Source organism: Coturnix japonica, unplaced genomic scaffold, assembly GCF_054131305.1.
Source record: "Coturnix japonica strain WE unplaced genomic scaffold, WE-NBRP24 Scf062, whole genome shotgun sequence".
Lineage (NCBI taxonomy): Eukaryota > Metazoa > Chordata > Aves > Galliformes > Phasianidae > Coturnix > Coturnix japonica.
In genome coordinates this window covers 1,002,249-1,020,944 of record NW_028188965.1, presented here as the reverse complement: position 1 = coordinate 1,020,944, position 18,696 = coordinate 1,002,249, and the positions used below count along the sequence as shown (strand labels likewise).

Here is an 18,696-nt window from a genome sequence, read left to right as displayed (position 1 = left end):
AGAGCCTCAATGGGGTCACGCTGTCCCCCCCCCCCAAAACGAGGTCACACCCCATATGGACCCCCCCCCACAGCCCCCCAATGGGGTCGTGCTGCCCCAAACAATGCCCCCCCCCTCCCCAGTAGCACCCCAGTGGGGTTACGCTGACCCCCACTTCCCCAACGAGCCCCCCCACATGGGGTCACACCCCATATGGACCCCCCCCCCCCCCACAGCGCCCCAATGGGGTCGTGCTGCCCCCCAGTGCCCCCCCTACTGGGTCACCCACCCCCCACATTGGCCCCATATTGGCCCCCATGGAGTGTGTGGGGTGAGGGGAGATATGGGGTCTAGGGGGTCTAGGGGGTGGGTATGGGGGTGTGTGGGGTCTATGGGGTCAGTATGGGGTCTATGGGTTGTGAGGGGGGGGAGATATGGGGTCTATGGGGTGGGTATGGGGGTGGGGGGGTCTATGGGGTCAGTATGGGGTCTTTGGGTAGTGTGTGGGGGAGATATGGGGTCTATGGGGTCTGTGGGGTGGGTATGGGGGTGTGTGGGGTCTATGGGGTCAGTATGGGGTCTATGGGGTGTGAGGGGGGGAGATATGGGGCCTATGGGGGATGTGGGGGGGTCTATGGGGTCAGTATGGGGTCTATGGGGTGTGTGTGGGGGGGAGATATGGGGTCTATGGGATAGGTATGGGGTCTGTGGGGTGGGTATGGGGGTGTGTGGGGTCTATGGTGTGGTTATGGGGTCTATGGGTTGTGGGGGGGGGAGATATGGGGTGTGTGGGGTCTATGGGGTGGGTATGGGGTCTGTGTGTGGGGGGGGGGCTTTATGGGGGGTGTTATTAAGGGTGGGGGGTTTCAATATGGGGGGGGTTGGAGCTGAGGGCTCAGCACCGCGGGTACAAAACGGAGCGGGAGGTTTTTATTGCCTTTAAAATAGAAAACACTTAAAAATCACCGACAGCGATTTATGGGGGGGGGGGGGGGGGAACCGTGAGACCCCCCCCCACATTCCTACATCCCCCCCCCCCCCATATCACCCCCATCCGCTCCTGCTCACACCTTTATTTACATCTCTCACCTGAAAATCAGCACAGCGGTGATTTGGGGGGGGGGACACACACGACCCCCCCCCCCAAAGCCCCCCACCCCATTATAGACCCCCCCACCCCCCCGAGGTTCCTGTGCTGGATGGGGGGGGGTCGCACACACACACACAGGCTGCAGTTCCTCCCCTCCGCCACCAGGGGGCGCTGCTCCGATGGGGGGCGCTGTGGGGGACGCTCTACCCCGCGGCGTCTCAGTCGCTGTCCGAGCCCACGGCCGACGAGCCCTTCCGCTTCCGCTTGGTGGGCTTGGGTTTGGTGTCCTCCTCCTCCTGGGGGGGCAATGGGGGGGAATAGGGGGGGGTCCTGACCCCATAAGGGGGCACACAACCCTATGGGAGGGCACCCAGCCCCATAGAGGGGGCACCCTGCTCCATAGGGGGGCACCAAGCTCCATAGGGGGGGACACAACCCCATAGGGGGCACCCAGCCCCATGGGGAGGGGGACACCCAGCCCCATGAGGGGGCACACAACCCTATATGGGGTACACAGCCCCATAGGGGAAACCCAGCTCCATAGGTGACACCCAGCCCCATAGAGGGACACCCAGCCCCATAAGGGACACGTAACCCTATAGGGGGGCACCCAGCTCCATAGGGAGGCACACAACCCTATATGGGGGTACACAGCCCCATAGGGGACACCCAGCCCCATAGGGGGACACCCAGCCCCATGGGGGACACCCAGCCCCATAGGGGGACACAGCCCCATAGGGGACACCCAGCCCCATAGGGGACACCCAGCCCCATAGGGAAGCACCCAGCCCATAGGGGACACCCAGCCCCATAGAGGACACCCAGCCCCATAGGGGACACCCAGCCCCATAAGGGGGACACCCAACCCCATGAGGGGGCACACAACCCTATAGGGGGACACCCAGCCCCATGGGGGGGCACCCAGCCCCATAGAGGACACCCAGCCCCATAGGGGGACACCCAGCCCCATGAGGGGGCACACAACCCTATAGGGGGACACCCAGCCCCATGGGGGGGCACACAGCCCCATAGAGGGGGACACAACCCCATAGGGGACACCCAGCCCCATAGGAAAGCACCCAGCCCCATAGGGGGGCACCCAGCCCCATAGGGGGACACCCAGCCCCATAGAGGACACCCAGCCCCATAGGGGACACCCAGCCCCATAGGGGACACCCAGCCCCATAAGGGGGACACCCAGCCCCATAGGGGACACCCAGCCCCATAAGGGGGGCACACAACCCTACAGGGAAGCACCCATAGGGGGACACAGCCCCATAGCGGGACACCCAGCCCCATAGGGGGACACCCAGCCCCATAAAGGGGGACACCCAGCCCCATAGGGGGACACCCAGCCCCATGGGGGGGCACACAGCCCCATAGAGGGGGACACAACCCCATAGAGGGTACCCAGCTGCAGAGGGGGGCACCCAGCCCCATAAGGGGGGCACACAGCCCTATAGGGAAGCACCCAGCTCCATAGGGAGGCACACAACCCTATAGGGGGGCACCCAGCTCCATAGGGGGGCACACAGCTTCATAGGGAAGCACCCAGCCCCATAGGGGGACACCCAGCCCCATAGGGGACACAGCCCCATAGGGAAGCACCCAGCCCCATAGGGGACACCCATCCCCACTGACCGAGGCGCTGCTGGACGCCGACTCCTCCTCGTTGTTCTGGGGCTGTGCCGCGCTCTTGCGGCTGCGGGGGCTGGCGAGGGCGGCCTTACGGCGGCTCTTGGGGGGTTTGCTGGACGAATCCTCGTACTCCTCAGCCAGGGAGAACAGGTCGCTGAACCTGGGGGGGGAGATGGGGGGTGATGGGGGGTGATGGGGGCTGGGGGCGGCTGTTGGGTTGGGGGGTGGGATTTATTTGGGGGGGGGTCTCACTTCATCTTATGCGCCTCGTCGCAGCTGGCCTGGACGTGCTGCAGGGCCTGCAGGATGGGCGTCTGGCTGAAGACTGTAGGGGTGAAATAGGGGGATTTAAGGGGGGTTGGGGGTCTCCAGCCCCCTTTTATCCCCCCCCAGCCCCATAGTACTCACAGTTCTGTTTGGTGTTGGCCAGGTTGAGGCGCAGGCTGTCCAGGTGCTCCAGGATCTGCTCCAGGGTCAGCTGGGCCAGTTTGCTGCTGGAGCTGCGCAGGCTGGGGGCAGAGCGCGAGCGCCCGTTGGTCCTGCGGGGTCGGCAGCCATGGACCCCTCCTCATCCTCATCCTCATCCTCATCCTCATCCTCATCCTCATCCTCATCCTCATCCTCATCCCCATCCTCATCCCCATCCCCATCCCCATCCTCATCCTCATCCCCATCCTCATCCTCATCCCCATCCCCATCCTCACCCTCATCCCCATCCTCGTCCCCATCCCGATCCTCATCCTCATCCCCATCCCCATCCTCATCCTCCTCATCCCCATCCCCATCCCCATCCCCATCCTCATCCTCATCCCCATCCCCATCCTCATCCCCATCCTCATCCTCATCCTCATCCTCATCCCCATCCTCATCCTCATCCCCATCCCCATCCCCATCCTCATCCTCATCCCCATCCTCATCCTCATCCCCATCCCCATCCTCACCCTCATCCCCATCCTCGTCCCCATCCCGATCCTCATCCTCATCCCCATCCCCATCCTCATCCTCCTCATCCCCATCCCCATCCCCATCCTCATCCTCATCCCCATCCTCATCCCCATCCCCATCTCCATCCCCATCCCCATCCTCATCCTCATCCTCATCCCCATCCCCATCTCCATCCCCATCCCCATCCTCATCCCCATCCCCATCCTCACCCTCATCCCCATCCTCATCCCCATCCTCATCCTCATCCCCATCCCCATCCTCATCCTCCTCATCCCCATCCCCATCCCCATCCTCATCCTCATCCCCATCCTCATCCCCATCCCCATCTCCATCCCCATCCCCATCCTCATCCTCATCCTCATCCCCATCCCCATCTCCATCCCCATCCCCATCCTCATCCCCATCCCCATCCTCACCCTCATCCCCATCCTCATCCCCATCCCCATCCTCATCCCCATCCCCATCCTCATCCCCATCCCCATCCCCATCCCCATCCCCATCCTCATCCCCATCCTCATCCCCATCCTTATCCTCATCCCCATCCTCATCCCCATCCCCATCCTCATCCTCATCCTCATCCCCATCCTCATCCTCATCCTCATCCTCATCCCCATCCTCATCCCCATCCCCATCCCCATCCTCATCCCCATCCCCATCCTCATCCTCATCCCCATCCTCATCCCCATCCCCATCCTCATCCCCATCCCCATCCTCATCCTCATCCTCATCCCCATCCTCATCCCCATCCCCATCCTCATCCTCATCCTCATCCCCATCCTCATCCTCATCCTCATCCTCATCCCCATCCTCATCCCCATCCCCATCCTCATCCTCATCCCCATCCCCATCCCCATCCTCATCCTCATCCCCATCCCCATCCCCATCCTCATCCCCATCCCCATCCTCATCCTCATCCCCATCCTCATCCTCATCCTCATCCTCATCCTCATCCCCATCCCCATCCCCATCCTCATCCCCATCCCCATCCCCATCCCCATCCCCATCCTCATCCTCATCCTGCCCACCACCCACCGAACAACCCCCTTTACCCCCCACCCCACACACACACTGCTCAGGGATGCAGTGCTATGGGGATATATGGCCATGGGGACACACAGCCATGGGGATATAAGGCAATGGGGATATATGGTCAAGGGGATATAAGGCCATGGGGATATATGGCCATGGGGATATAAGGCCATGGGGATATATGGCTATGGGGATATATGGCTATGGGGATATAAGGCCATGGGGATATATGGCTATGGGGATATATGGCTATGGGGATATATGGCCATGGGGATATAAGGCCATAGGGACACACAGCCATGGGGATAGGGACATATAGGGACGCCTGGATATGGGGACATCCATAGGGACAGCCAGCCACAATGACAGCCCTGAGAACATATAGGGACGCCCAACCATGAGGACACCCAGCCATAGGGACAGTCCTGAGGACATATAGGGACACCCAGCTATGGGGACACCCAGCTATAGGGACTGTCCTAGAGACATTTAGGGACACCTGGCTATGGGGACAGATGGCCATAGGGACAACCAGCCATAGGGACGGTGCTGAGGACATATAGGGATGCCTGGATATGGGAACACCCAGCTATAGGGACAGTGCTGAGGACATACAGGGACACCTGGCTATGGGGACAGATGGCCATAGGGACATCCAGCCATAGGGACAGTCCTGAGGACATATAGGGACACCCAGCCATGGGGACACCCAGCTATAGGGACAGTGCTGAGGACATATAGGGACACCCAGCTATAGGGACAGTGCTGAGGACATATAGGGACACCCAGCTATAGGGACAGTGCTGAGGACATATAGGGACACCCAGCTATAGGGACAGTGCTGAGGACATATAGGGACACCTGGCTATGGGGACAGATGGCCATAGGGACCCCCATCCATAGGGACAGTCCTGAGGACATATAGGGACCCCCATCCATAGGGACCCCCATCTCCCCCCCATCCACCCCATCTCCCCCCGCTCACCTCTGCCTCTTCCTGGGCAGGCTGTTGTTCTTGATGAGCAGCGCCTTGATGTGCTCTGCCAGCAGGTCGTCGTGTTTCAGCCCCCAGTGGCGCAAGATGCTGGTGGTGAATTGATCGTCGGGGTGACACGGGCGGCTCAGCACCATCTTCACCATCTCCTCGCTGGGCCTGCAGTGGGGCAGCAGTGGGGCAGCAGTGGGGCAGCAGTGGGGCAGCAGGGGGACAGCAATGGGGCAGCAGTGGGGCAGCAATGGGGCAGCAGTGGGGCAGCAGTGGGGCAGCAATGGGGCAGCAGTGGGGCAGCAGTGGGGCAGCAGTGGGGCAGCAATGGGGCAGCAGTGGGGCAGCAATGGGGCAGCAGTGGGGCAGCAGTGGGGCAGCAATGGGGCAGCAATGGGGCAGCAGTGGGGCAGCAATGGGGCAGCAGTGGGGCAGCGGTTGGGGGTGGCTGAGCGCCCCATTGCAGCCCCCCCGGTGCTGCATTGGTGCAGGTTGTGGGGCTGGGGAGGTGCAGAACTCACTTCTCTCGGCGCAGCTGCAGCAGCAAACAGGACAACGCCTCGGGGTGCTCTGCAAGGAGAGAGCAAGTCAGCAGCGTGCGGCGCTGCAATGCAAGGCACCATGCAGCAATGCACTGCAATGCAAGGCACCATGCAGCAATGCAATGCAATGCAATGCAATGCACCGTGCAGCAACACACTGCAATGCACTGCGCTGCGCTGCACTGCACCATGCAGCTATACACAGCACTGCACCATGCAGCGCTGCACAGCAAGGCACCGTGCAGCAATGCACAGCAATGCATTGCACTGCACCATGCAGCAATGCACAGCACCACATAGCACCGTTGCATGTAGCAATGCACTGTGCAGCAATGCACTGTAATGCACAGCAATGCATAGCACCACATAGCACCACTGCATAGCAATGCACTGCAGCACTGCATGCAGCACAGCACAGCACCATGCAGCACAGCATCACTGCATGCACCACACAGTGCAGCACAGCACACAATGCAGCACTGCACACCATGCAAGTGCAGCATCACTCCATGCAGCACAGAAAACCATGCATGCAGCACGCAATGCAGCAGAGCATGCCGCCATGCAGCACAGCACCACTGCATGCACCACAGCATACCATGCAAGTGCAGCACCGTGCAGCACAGCACCACTGCATGCAGGAGAGCGCACCAATATGCAGCACAGCACACCATGCAGCACACAATGCAGCACAGCACCACTGCATGCAGCACACAATGAAGCAGCGCACCACTGCATGCAGCAGAGCAAACCATGCAGCACAGCACACCATGCAGCACAGCACCACTGCATGCAGCAGAGTGCACCAATATGCAGCACAGCACACCATGCAGGGCACAATGCATCAGAGCAAGCTGCCATGCAGCACAGCACCACTGCATTCAGCACAGCAAACCATGCAGCACACCACACCATGCAGCACAGCACCACTGCATGCAGCAGAGCGCACCAATATGCAGCACAGCACCACTGCATGCAGCACACAATGAAGCAGAGCACCACTGCATGCAGCACAGCAAACCATACAGCACTGCACCACTGCATGCAGCAGAGCGCACCAATATGCAGCACAGCACACCATGCAGTGCACAATGCAGCAGAGCACCACTGCATGCAGCACAGCACACCATGCAGCACAGCACCACTGCATGCAGCACAGCACACCATGCAGTACACCATGCAGCACAGCACACCATGCAGCACAGCACCACTGCATGCAGCACAGCACACCATGCAGCACAGCACCACTGCATGCAGCACAGCACACCATGCAGCACAGCACACCATGCAGTACACCATGCAGCACAGCACACCATGCAGCACAGCACCACTGCATGCAGCAGAGCCCAGCACTCACCTTTGTACTTGAGGTGCTGCAGGATGGGGATGATGGCCTCCAATGGGATGCTGTGCGCCAGGAAGAGCTGCCACGTGCAATACTGCTCAAAGGTCTCCCAGTCCAGGCTCTGAACTGGGGGGGGGGGGATGCACACAGACACAATGAGCTGCTAATTAACGAGCTCAGGATGCAGCTTGTGCAATAGCAAAGCTGGGTCGGGGCAATGGGAGCTGGGCCACAATGGGGGGGCACAGAGTTACAGGGGGGGCTGTGGGCTGTGCAAAGCCACATGGATGGATGGGGAGGGGGTGGATGGGGGGGCGTGGATGGGGGGAGGATGGGGGGGTAGATGGGGGGATGGATGGGGAAGGTAGAATGGGGGGGGTAGATGGGGGGAGGTGGATGGGGGGGTGGATGGGCGGGTAGAATGGGGGGGTAGAATGGGGGGGTAGAATGGGGGGGTGGATGAGGAAGGTAGATGGGGGGATGGATGGGGAGGGGGGTGGGGGGGGGTAGATGGGGAGGTGGATGGGGGGTGGTGGATGGGGGGATGGATGGGGAGGGGGGAGGATGGGGAGGGGGGTGGATGGAAGGGTAGAATGGGGGGGTGGATGAGGAAGGTAGAATGGGGGGGGTGGATGGGTTTGTATGGGGAGGTAAATGGGGGTTGGATGGGGGGGTGGTGGATGGGGGGAGGATGGGGAGGTAGAATGGGGGGTGGAGGGGGGGATGGATGGGGAGGGGGGTGGATGGAGGGGTATAATGAGGGGGTGGATGAGGAAGGTAGATGGGGGGGGGCAGATGGGGGGGGTGGATGGGGTTGTATGGGGAGGTAAATGGGGGTTGGATGGGGGGGTGGTGGATGGGGGGAGGATGGGGGGGTAGAATGGGTGGTAGATGGGGAGGTGGTGGGGGGGTGGATGGGGAGCGTAAATTGAGGGGTAAATGGGGGGATGGTGAGGGTAGATGGGTGGGTAGATGGGGAGCATAGATTGAGGGGTAGATGGGGGGTAGATGGGTGGGTAGATGGGGGGGTAGATGTGGGGGTACATGGGGGGGTAGATGGGGTGTCCCCCCCCATAGGTGCAGCACTCACTGAGGATGTTGAGCACGGAATCCTTGCGGAACATGACGAGGTTCCCCATCATCACGTGGCAAACCAACTCCTGCAGCTGCAGGGACAGCACAGGGTCAGCACTCAATGCAATGCCCTGCACACTGTGAGCTTCAAATTGGGGGCTGGGACCCCCATGGGGGGGGATGGAGGGGGGTCCCAACCCCTCTTAGAGTGGATGCCCCCATCCCTGCAGGTATTTGAGGCCAGGTTGGATGTGGCTCTGGGCAGGAGGGATTTGGAGCTGATGAGTGTTGGGGTCCTTTGCAAACCAGGCTGGGATATGGGGGGTTACTGGGCTGGGTGAGGAGGAAGAGTGTGGTGAGGAAGGGGGGCAAAGAATCATAGGAAGGAATAAGAAGGAATTGGAGGAGGGGGGAGGGCTGTGATTTGGGCAAAGCTGAACCTCTGCCCAGCCCAGGATTGGGGTTGGGGCACTGCAATGCACTGCAGCCCCATTGGGCTTTATGGGGTTATGGGGCACACTGTGCTCTGGATGAGTCCATGGGGGCAGCTCAGGAGAAGGAACCCAGAGGGTGAGGGGGCACAAAGGAGGGGTCTCATCCTCCCTGCAGTGCAGAGCAATGGGAACAGAGCAGCTCCCAGCTCACCTGTGCTGAGTCGATGACGGCCACGATCATATTGAGCAGCTCACCACTGCGCAGCGTCTCATCCGGGAACTGCAGGAGGGCAGAGCAAGGGCTGGGTTGGGGGGTGGGGGGGTGCAGTGTCACCTCCCAGCCCCACTGAGCACAGGGCTGCCCATCCCCACCGGTGGGCATGGGGCCATACAGGGCTGTACGGAGCCATACAGGACTGTATGGGGCTGTATGGAGCCACATGGAACCATATGGGGCTGTACAGGGCCACACGGAACTGTATGGGGCTGTACAGGGCTACACGGGACTGTATGGGGTTGTATGGAGCCACATGGGACTGTATGGGGCTGTACAGGGCTACATGGGACTGTATGGGGTTGTATGGAGCCACATGGGACTGTATGGGGCTGTACAGGGCTACATGGGACTGTATGGGGCTGTACAGGGCCACACTGGACTGTATGGGGCTGTACAGGGCTACATGGGACTGTATGGGGCTGTACAGGGCTACATGGGACTGTATGGGGCTGTATGGAGCCACATGGAACCATATGGGGCTGTACAGGGCTACATGGAACTGTATGGGGCTGTACAGGGCCACATGGGACTGTATGGGGCTGTACAGGGCTACATGGGATTGTATGGGGCTGTACAGGGCTACATGGGACTGTATGGGGCTGTACAGGGCCACATGGGATTGTATGGGGCTGTATGGAGCCACATGGGACTGTATGGGGTTGTATGGGGTGGGGTGAGGGATAAGCATTGGTTTCAGTGCAGCCATATGGGGCTGCACAGGGTCATATGGGGCTGGACTGAGCTATATGGGGGTGTATAGAACCATATAGGGCTGTATGGGACAGGGTGAGGGCTGAGCATTGGTTTCAGTGCAGCCATATGCAGCCATATAGGGCTGTGTGGAGCTGTATGGGGCTGCATGGGACCATATGGGGCCATACAGGGCTGTATGGGGCAAGGTGAGGGATGAGCATTGGTCCCAATGCAGCCATATAGGATCAGATGGGACTGTATGGGACCATATAGGGCTCTATGGGGCAGGGAGATGGATGAGCATTGGTCTCAATGCAGCCATATGGGACCATATGGGGATGTATGAGTCAGAGTGATGGATGAACATTGGTCTCAATGCAGTCATATGGGACCGTATGGGGATGCATGGGTCAGAGTGATGGATGAACATTGGTCTCAATGCAGTCATATGGGACTGTATGGGGCTGTGTGGGACTGTCTAGGGTTCTATGGGGCAGGGAGATGGATGAGCATTGGTCACAATGCAGCCATATGGGGCTCTATGGGGCAGAGCAATGGATGAGCATTAGTCTCAATGCAGTCATATGGGACCGTATAGGGCTCTATGGGGCAGGGAGCTGGATAAGCATTAGTCAATGCAGCCATATGGGGCTGTATAGGGCAGAGCAATGGATGAGCATTAGTCTCAATGCAATCATATGGGACCATATGGGGCCTCAGAAGCAAATCAACCCCATAACCCCCATCCCCACCCCCACAACCGACCGGTGCCCGCCCCACCTCGGTGTAGATGGATGGGGTGAGGTAGCAGAGCAGCCGCACGTCGTCCTCCTGGCAGGCCTTCATGTCCATCATCAGACACGTGTGCAGGTCCCCCAGCTGCGTGGCCTGAGCGAAGGACTCGTACAGGTTCATCTTCCCCGCTGCTGCTTTGCTGGGGGATCATGGAGGGTTAAGGGGGAATAGGGGACAATTGGGGGAGTGGGAGGGTGTAGGGTGTTGGGGTCCCCCCCCCCTCAAAGCCCCGTTGACTACCTGGCTTTAAGGTAATAGAGGAGGTGGTACCCGATCTTGGGCTGCTTCTGGTAGAGCTCCGAGAGGAGATCCAGCAGCAGGGAGAAGCCGCTGTTGTCCTCCTGCATCTGGCACAGGTTCCTGTGGGGTGGTGTGGAGGGTTTGGGGTATTGGGGTGGGATATTGGGGTGGGATATAAGGGATGGGGAACACACTGGGGGTGGGAAATGGGGATGGGATAGTGGGGTGGGACTTGACAGCCACTAGGGTGGGACATACAATGAGGATGGAATATAGGGGATGGGATATAAGGGATGGGGCACACACTGGGAATGGGATATAGGGGATGGGATATAGGGGATGGGATATAGGGGATGGGATATAGGGGATGGGATATAGGGGATGGGGCACACACGGGGGGTGGAATATAGGGGATGGGATAGTGGGGTGGGACTTGACAGCCACTAGGGTGGGACACACAATGAGGATGGAATATAGGGGATGGGATACAGAGGATGGGATATAGGGGATGGGGCACACACTGGGGGTGGGATATAGGGGATGGGATATAGGAGATGGGATATAGGGGATGGGATATAGGGGATGGGATATAGGGGATGGGACACACACTGGGGATGGGATGTAGGGGATGGGGCACACACTGGAGGTGGGATATAGGGGATGGGATACAGGGGATGGGACACACACTGGGGGTGGGATATAGGGGATGGGATAGTGGGGTGGGACTTGATACCCATTAGGGTGAGATACATAAGGAGGGTAGGATATAGGGGATGGGATATAGGGGATGGGACACACACTGGGGTTGGGATATTGGGGTGTAACATTGGGAATAGGACCCACACTGGGGATGGGATATAGGGGATGGGGCAAATGCTGGGGATGGGATATAGGGGATGGGATATAGGGGATGGGATATAGGGGATGGGATACAGGGGATGGGGCACATGCTGGGGATGGGACACACACTGGAGTGGGGATTTGGGGCATGAGATATCGGGGTTATTGGGGATGGGATATTGGGGCTACTGGGGATGGGACACACACTGGGGATGGGATATAGGGGATGGGATATGGGGTGGGACACAAGGAAGCCCTGGCTGGGCCATCTCAGTGCAAACCAACCTAAATATGAGGTAGAGCGGCTTCCCCACCGACTCCTCCAGGGACCTGCAGGGCAAACACAGCACTCAGACCCTATGGGTGCACCCAGCAAACAGGGGCAGAGCTCTGGGACCCCCGGGCTCAGCCCTAAGGGACGGGGGAGATGGGGATGGTCCTAAGAGGGCCCTGATGCTCCAAGCCCCAATAACACCCAGCAGGGTGGGAGCACAGAGCTGGGTTCCTATGCTGGGCAGCCTGAAGGGAGCCCTGACACTGTGGGTGTGAGATGTGATCTATGGTGGTCAACCCCACAGCAGTTTGAATGGGGAAAGCCCTGGGGTGAAACAGAGGGAAAGAAATGAATCCTTACTCCTCCGTGATCTCCTCCGGTAAAACCTCCCCTCGGAAATGAGCCTTAAACAGCTCCTGGAGGCAAGAGGCGAGAACAGACAGCTGCTCCGAGTCAAAGTCCTCCTGGGGGGGAGAAAGGGAGGGATGAGGAGGGGGGGATGGGGAAGGAGGGGATGGGGAAGGAGGGAGGGATGGGGAAGGAGGGAGGGGATGGGGAAGGAAGGAGGGATGGGGAAGGAGGGGATGGGGAAGGAGGGGATGGGGAAGGAGGGATGGGGAAGGAGGGATGGGGAAGGAGGGATGGGGAAGGAGGGGATGGGGAAGGAGGGATGGGGAAGGAGGGGATGGGGAAGGAGGGGATGGGGAAGGAGGGGATGGGGAAGGAGGGAGGGATGGGGAAGGAGGGAGGGGATGGGGAAGGAAGGAGGGATGGGGAAGGAGGGGATGGGGAAGGAGGGAGGGATGGGGAAGGAGGGAAGGATGGGGAAGGAGGGAAGGATGGGGAAGGAGGGAGGGGATGGGGAAGGAGGGAGGGATGGGGAAGGAGGGAGGGGATGGGGAAGGAGGGAAGGATGGGGAAGGAGGGGATGGGGAAGGAAGGAGGGATGGGGAAGGAGGGGATGGGGAGGGATGGGGAAGGAGGGATGGGATGGGGAAGGAGGGATGGGGAAGGAGGGAGGGGATGGGGAAGGAGGGAGGGATGGGGAAGGAGGGGATGGGGAAGGAGGGGATGGGGAAGGAGGGGATGGGGAAGGAGGGATGGGGAAGGAGGGATGGGGAAGGAGGGGATGGGGAAGGAGGGATGGGGAAGGAGGGGATGGGGAAGGAGGGGATGGGGAAGGAGGGAGGGATGGGGAAGGAGGGAAGGATGGGGAAGGAGGGAAGGATGGGGAAGGAGGGAAGGATGGGGAAGGAGGGGATGGGGAAGGAAGGAGGGGATGGGGAAGGAAGGAGGGGATGGGGAAGGAAGCAGGGGATGGGGAAGGAAGGAGGGGATGGGGAAGGAAGGAGGGATGGGGAAGGAGGGGATGAGGAGGGGGGGATGCTCACAGCCTGCATGGGGACACAGCAGCACATCTGGGAACAACCCTGAGCTGCTCAGGAGCCATTTGGCAGCAGCAAAAGCTGCAGGGCTGAGCAGCAATGGGACCCCCCCCCCCCCTTGTAACACTGCCATCCCCTGCAGCTTGCAACCTGCTGAGCTCAGCCCTGCATCGGGCCGACACGGAGCCCTTTACCTCCAGGACTTGATCCACGATTTCCTGCATGACCTCACACTGCGCTTCCGTATCGCTGGAGCAGAAAAACAAGAGGAAATCCAAGTTAGAAAGGAAGATACTGAGAGAGAGCAGGATGAAAAGGGGGGGATTTGTGCTGAGCTGGATCTGCTTGGGAGCCCACGGGATATGGGGGGGTTAAGAGGGGGCTCCAAAGCACAGAATGGAGCCCTGGGGGGGTTCAATGGGTTTGGCTGGTTGCAGGTGAATGACTGAAAGCATCAGATTAAAGGTGCTTAAAGCCATAAATTAGGTTAAAGCAGCCCGCTTAGCCAAGGACTGAAAAGCAAGAGCTGCTGTCGGAGCCTCCCTTAAGGTGCCATCAATTCCAAGGCTGCTCAAAGCAGAGATGGGCAACGTGCTGATATGGGGGGAGGCAGAGCCCATGCAGGGATGCACTGACACCCCCCATTGCCCCACTGATCCACCAGCATGGAAGGATGGAGCCCAAAACCTTCTGCCTTCCCAGCTCTGATGCAGAGAAGCAGCCAAGTGCTGCTGTGTCCAGGCCTGCAGGGCTCCATTATGGCACCATAAGGTCCAGAGCATCACCACCCCAAAGACACCAATGTTGGCCATCACAAACCAACCTCCCCTTCTGCAGCTGTAGGACTTTATCCTTCAGAGACTCGTCCAACTGGTCCAGGAATGGTGTGATGTCCACAGGTTCCTCCACGATGGTTTCTTTGATCGGGTGAAACCTGAACTCCCTCTTCTTCCCTGCAATGAAGGAAGCAGCCCTTGGTTCATATGGGGCCGTCCACATTGAGGTGTGGGGCCGGTGTGGGGCCATGTAGGGCTATGGGGTGGGACATGAGGGGTGTCCCAGTGCAGCTGCCCATGCTCAGGGTGTAGGAAGGCAGCATGGAATGCAGGCATAGGGGTGCATAGAGCTGTGCTTCCATTCAGCCTGGCTCCCAGCAGCAATGCTGTGCCCATCTCCATACACACACACACACAGGTTGCTCACTTTGGGACCCCTGACTGACACTCCCCCCATCCCCTCATCCATCCTATGGGCTCATCCAGGGGCCTCTAACCCTGAGCCCCATAGAACTTCTGGATGACAACTGAAGGCAGTGCTGCATCCCAGACCCCATCCTGGGGCTGTGGTCCGTCCCCATTGCCTACAGAAGCCCCCCAGAGCCTGACTGCCAGGCTCAGGACCCCCCGGGGGTGCCCCCTCCAGCTTCAGGGAGCCAGCAAAGGGCTCCAGCCCCATATGGCTTCGAGTGGGGCTCACAGAGGCCTCCAGTGAATATAATGAGAACCTCGTGGCTGAGCAATGAGAAGCCTGAGCCTCATCAGCAGAATGGGGACGGCCTGTTCCCAAAGAACCCACAGCACAGCAGCAGCAGCTGCTCATCACATCCATGGGGTGTTGGAGCAGAGAGGAACCCAAACAGGGCTGTGGGGTGGAGAGAGCTACAATGAACAGTACTGAGCTATGGGGCACCTTTGCTGTTCAGATCCTCCTCATCGTCACTGAACGCAGCCTCGGCGTTATCATAGCAACTGTCATCTTTGTCTGACATGTGATTGTCCATCTCCATAGAAACTGGCTCCTCGATTTTGACTGTGGATACGAATGTAAAAGGAGTGAGAACAGAGGGAAGATGGGATGGATGGCTCCCGGCACAGCCCCAGGGCAGGACAGGCTCTGCCAATGGCTGCTGCATTGGGTTGGGGAGCTGAGGAGCTCTGCAAAGGGCAGAGAGATTCAGGGCAAGTAATGAACCCTGCACGGCTCAGAGTGGGGATGGGACTTGGTGCAGCTCCATGCAGCTCCATGCAACTCCATGCAGCTCCAAGCAACTCCATGCAGCTCCATGCAGCCATCCCCATGTGCTGCAGGGCTGCATAGAGTGGCTTAGCACCACATGGGGCTGCAGCAGATGATGCTATGGGCTGCCAGCCCTATGGTAGAGCTGGCAAAGCAGCAGCACTCTGTCCAGTTATGTACAGATTAGAAATGGTTGCTCTTTGTTTAACCTAATTAAGGCTAATCAATGAGCATGCAGAGGCAGAAGGGGAAGCACCTCGATGGAGCAGAGTGAGGACAAGGCAGCGTGTGCCTTTATCACGCTGCAGGGCTGAGATAAGGGAGCCCATGGGCACACAGTGCTCTCCCTGCAGCCCCATTTTGACCTCCTTGCTCTGGGACAGCACTGCAGCCCCCTCCCCTCATTACCTTCAATGGGAGGCGATGGGGAGCTGCAGAACTCCGGGAACTTCTCCCTTAACATGGCTCGAAGCTCCTTGTCCAGCTTGGGGTTGTCAAAGAGAGGGGCCAAGTGGCTGTGGAAGGGAGGAAAAACAGCTTGGATGCAGCCCCTGCTTTCCTGCAGAGCTGAAGCCCCATGTTGAGGCCCAGCACAGCCCCCCCATAACCCTGGGGGTCACCCTGTTGGTCCCATAGGGGTCAGTGCAGCTCTGGGCACAGAGCAGAACCCAGCGATGCCTTACGCGAGGACGCGCTTCTCTACGATGTGGGTGAGGGAATTGAAGACCCCCTGACGAACGTGGGCTTCCAACGGGGGGTAGAAGTTGGGAATGATCTGAAAAGGGAGAGAATGATGGAATCAAGCACCTTCCAGGACACAGCTGGGTCTGCCCACAGAGCCTATGGGTGCCCAAAGTTGGGCTGGATGGGTTCTGAGCACCCAAAGGAGCCCTGGGTGCCCCCCGTTTGCTGTAGGGGAGCTGTATAGATGGCCTTTAAAGGTCCCTTCCAACCCCAACCGCTCTGTGATGCCATGAGCCCCATTGCTCTTGACTGAGAGGGGTGGGAGAGCTGAGTGCAGCATCACAGCAGGAGCAGCCCATACTTGGTTCCCTGCCCCACAGAGCAGCCTGCACATCTCCCAGGGGGCAGATAAACCACCCTAGGGGCTGCAAAGGGCCCTGGGGGCAGAGCTGGGCTCCAAGCAGGACAGGGGGAATAAGAGATGGGACCCCTGGGTGACATCCTGCTCCGTCCACACACACAGCTCTGCTTCTAAAGGGAAGAAAACAACTCCCTGAACTGAGGGTCAACCCAGGAACCTCCCACCCAGCTCCTGAGTCAGCTGCTGCTTTTGGATGTACACAGCTCTGGGATTCAGCTTCCAAGAAACCCAGCAGATCTCCATGGGATCCAATGACCAGAACCAGCCCTGAGGAGGGGGATGGGGGGGGATGGCACAGCCCCACGCTCTGCCCAAGGACAAAGGGAAGATAAAAGGACGGCTCTGGTTTGGGGAACATCACATCCAGATTGTGTTTACCCCTGGGGGATGATGCTGGGCCAAGCGCTGCATTGGGTACTACAGCAGGGGAAACAATTCAGAAGCCTTTTTTTCCCTAATCCTCAGCCTTCTGGAAGGGTTTATTTGCTGAGCTGGGGAGTTCTGCATGCCTTCCCACTAATGAAGGACACATGGGCTCAAACTTGGTGCTCCAGAAGCAACCCCAGGACTTAGCAGCCCTGCTGGGTGAGGCTGCAGGGGAGGGGATGTGGCAGCAGCCCCTATAGAAGCTGCACGGAGGGAGCAGCTCACCCGGCACATGAAATCCAGCAGCGTGGCGGTGATGGCTGGGTGAGGCTTCATGGAGTGATGCATCACAAGGATGGCAGGCTCTGGTGGGAGACAGGAGGGAGGGCTGAGAGCCCCAGGGATGCCCACAGCCCCTCCTGCCACCCCCCATAATGCAGAGGGTACTTCAGGCTCCTTGCAGCCCCACTCACATCCAGCTCCTAAATAACAACCAGACTTCAGGCTGCCAAACTGAGCCCCTGCAGACCCCATTGGGCTCATCACAGCAGCCCCCCATGGGCTGGAGAACCCACGGACCCTCTGCCAGCTCTGAAAGCCATCACCCCCCTCCCCCAAACCCCACAATACCTATATTCATGATGCTGTCCTTCTCGGGGTTGAAGAAGAGCCAGTCATAGAACAGAGCCAGTTTGGCATTGGAAGCAGCAACGTTGGACTGGAGGAGGAATAAAACAAATGAAGGTTGGATTCATGGGGGAACTTTCAGACCAGATGGGGAACTCCTGAGCTAAACTGCTCCAAGTGCAAAAGCGAATGGGACCCTCCTGCTGCATGTTTGCCTGTTAGAGGCATCCAAGACCTGCACAGCACGTAAAGCAATAATGATAAGCTGGAAGGTGAAGCTGGGAAAGCTGATCCCAAAGGATCCAACACGTGGCACAGGCAAAGCTGGAATCCAGAGCATGCAACAGCCTGATGCCATCACTGCTCTGCAGCTCCCCACCCCCAGTCTAACAGCAGCACCAGGTCACCCCAAGGCAGGGAAGGGATCCCATACAGCTCTCAGCTTATCGGGTCTTTGGGGACCCCAAAATGGGGCTGTGAGGGTAATGGGAGCAGGGAGGGCCGTCAGGACTCACTGTGCAGGTAGTGAGCAGCCACCCGATGATGGCCCAGCGCGGCAGGATGTCGGAGCTGAGCACCTCATTGGATGGATGAACCACCCCACAGATGTAACGGATGAGGTCGCAGCGCAGGGATTGACTGTCAGGGGTGGACAGGTATTGCCTCTGGAACCAGTCCTGGTACCGCTTCTGCTGCCCGAACCGCACCTGAAAGGGAAGGGCAGAGAGCAGGCATTGCTTAGGGGATGCTTACAGCCCTGCTCAGGACCACCCAGCCCTACAGCAGCACGCAGCACAGCCGGGGGTGGATCTGTAAGCACAGATAAGAGCTCAGCGCTGTCACCGAGCAGCTCCTGGGCCTCTCGCACAGCACTGCTGCTGTCAGAGCTCTGATAACCCACCGCAGCGCAGCCCTTCGGCCCTGGATAGCAGCCAGCCTGGAGCAGAGCTCCCTGCAGCCCACCCTGCATCAGAGGTCCCTGCAGCCCACCCTGCATCAGAGCCCCCTGCAGCCCAC

The 18,696-nt window shown here is 59.3% G+C and overlaps 1 protein-coding gene across 2 annotated transcripts in view; it reads right to left on the bottom strand.

Moving 5' to 3' along the window:
* Positions 1-887: 887 nt before the first annotated feature.
* The window catches only part of INTS3 (integrator complex subunit 3), a 33,004-nt gene continuing 15,195 nt past the window's right edge, over positions 888-18,696 (bottom strand). The window contains exons 10-30 of one of the 2 annotated variants that reach the window (XM_085533633.1): positions 18,195-18,386; positions 17,683-17,770; positions 17,338-17,417; positions 16,265-16,356; positions 15,990-16,096; positions 15,255-15,374; positions 14,389-14,518; positions 13,760-13,814; positions 12,541-12,644; positions 12,192-12,236; positions 11,067-11,186; positions 10,812-10,965; positions 9,273-9,341; positions 8,644-8,719; positions 7,566-7,679; positions 6,188-6,236; positions 5,667-5,834; positions 3,116-3,246; positions 2,960-3,032; positions 2,711-2,867; positions 888-1,365 (exon numbers count right to left, since the gene is read on the bottom strand). In XM_085533633.1, the coding sequence (XP_085389759.1) occupies positions 1,288-1,365; positions 2,711-2,867; positions 2,960-3,032; positions 3,116-3,246; positions 5,667-5,834; positions 6,188-6,236; positions 7,566-7,679; positions 8,644-8,719; positions 9,273-9,341; positions 10,812-10,965; positions 11,067-11,186; positions 12,192-12,236; positions 12,541-12,644; positions 13,760-13,814; positions 14,389-14,518; positions 15,255-15,374; positions 15,990-16,096; positions 16,265-16,356; positions 17,338-17,417; positions 17,683-17,770; positions 18,195-18,386 (2,202 nt within the window). In that variant the 3' untranslated portion in view covers positions 888-1,287. The remainder of the gene's footprint in view (positions 1,366-2,710; positions 2,868-2,959; positions 3,033-3,115; positions 3,247-5,666; positions 5,835-6,187; positions 6,237-7,565; positions 7,680-8,643; positions 8,720-9,272; positions 9,342-10,811; positions 10,966-11,066; positions 11,187-12,191; positions 12,237-12,540; positions 12,645-13,759; positions 13,815-14,388; positions 14,519-15,254; positions 15,375-15,989; positions 16,097-16,264; positions 16,357-17,337; positions 17,418-17,682; positions 17,771-18,194; positions 18,387-18,696) is intronic. The other variant, XM_085533634.1, reaches the window with a different exon arrangement.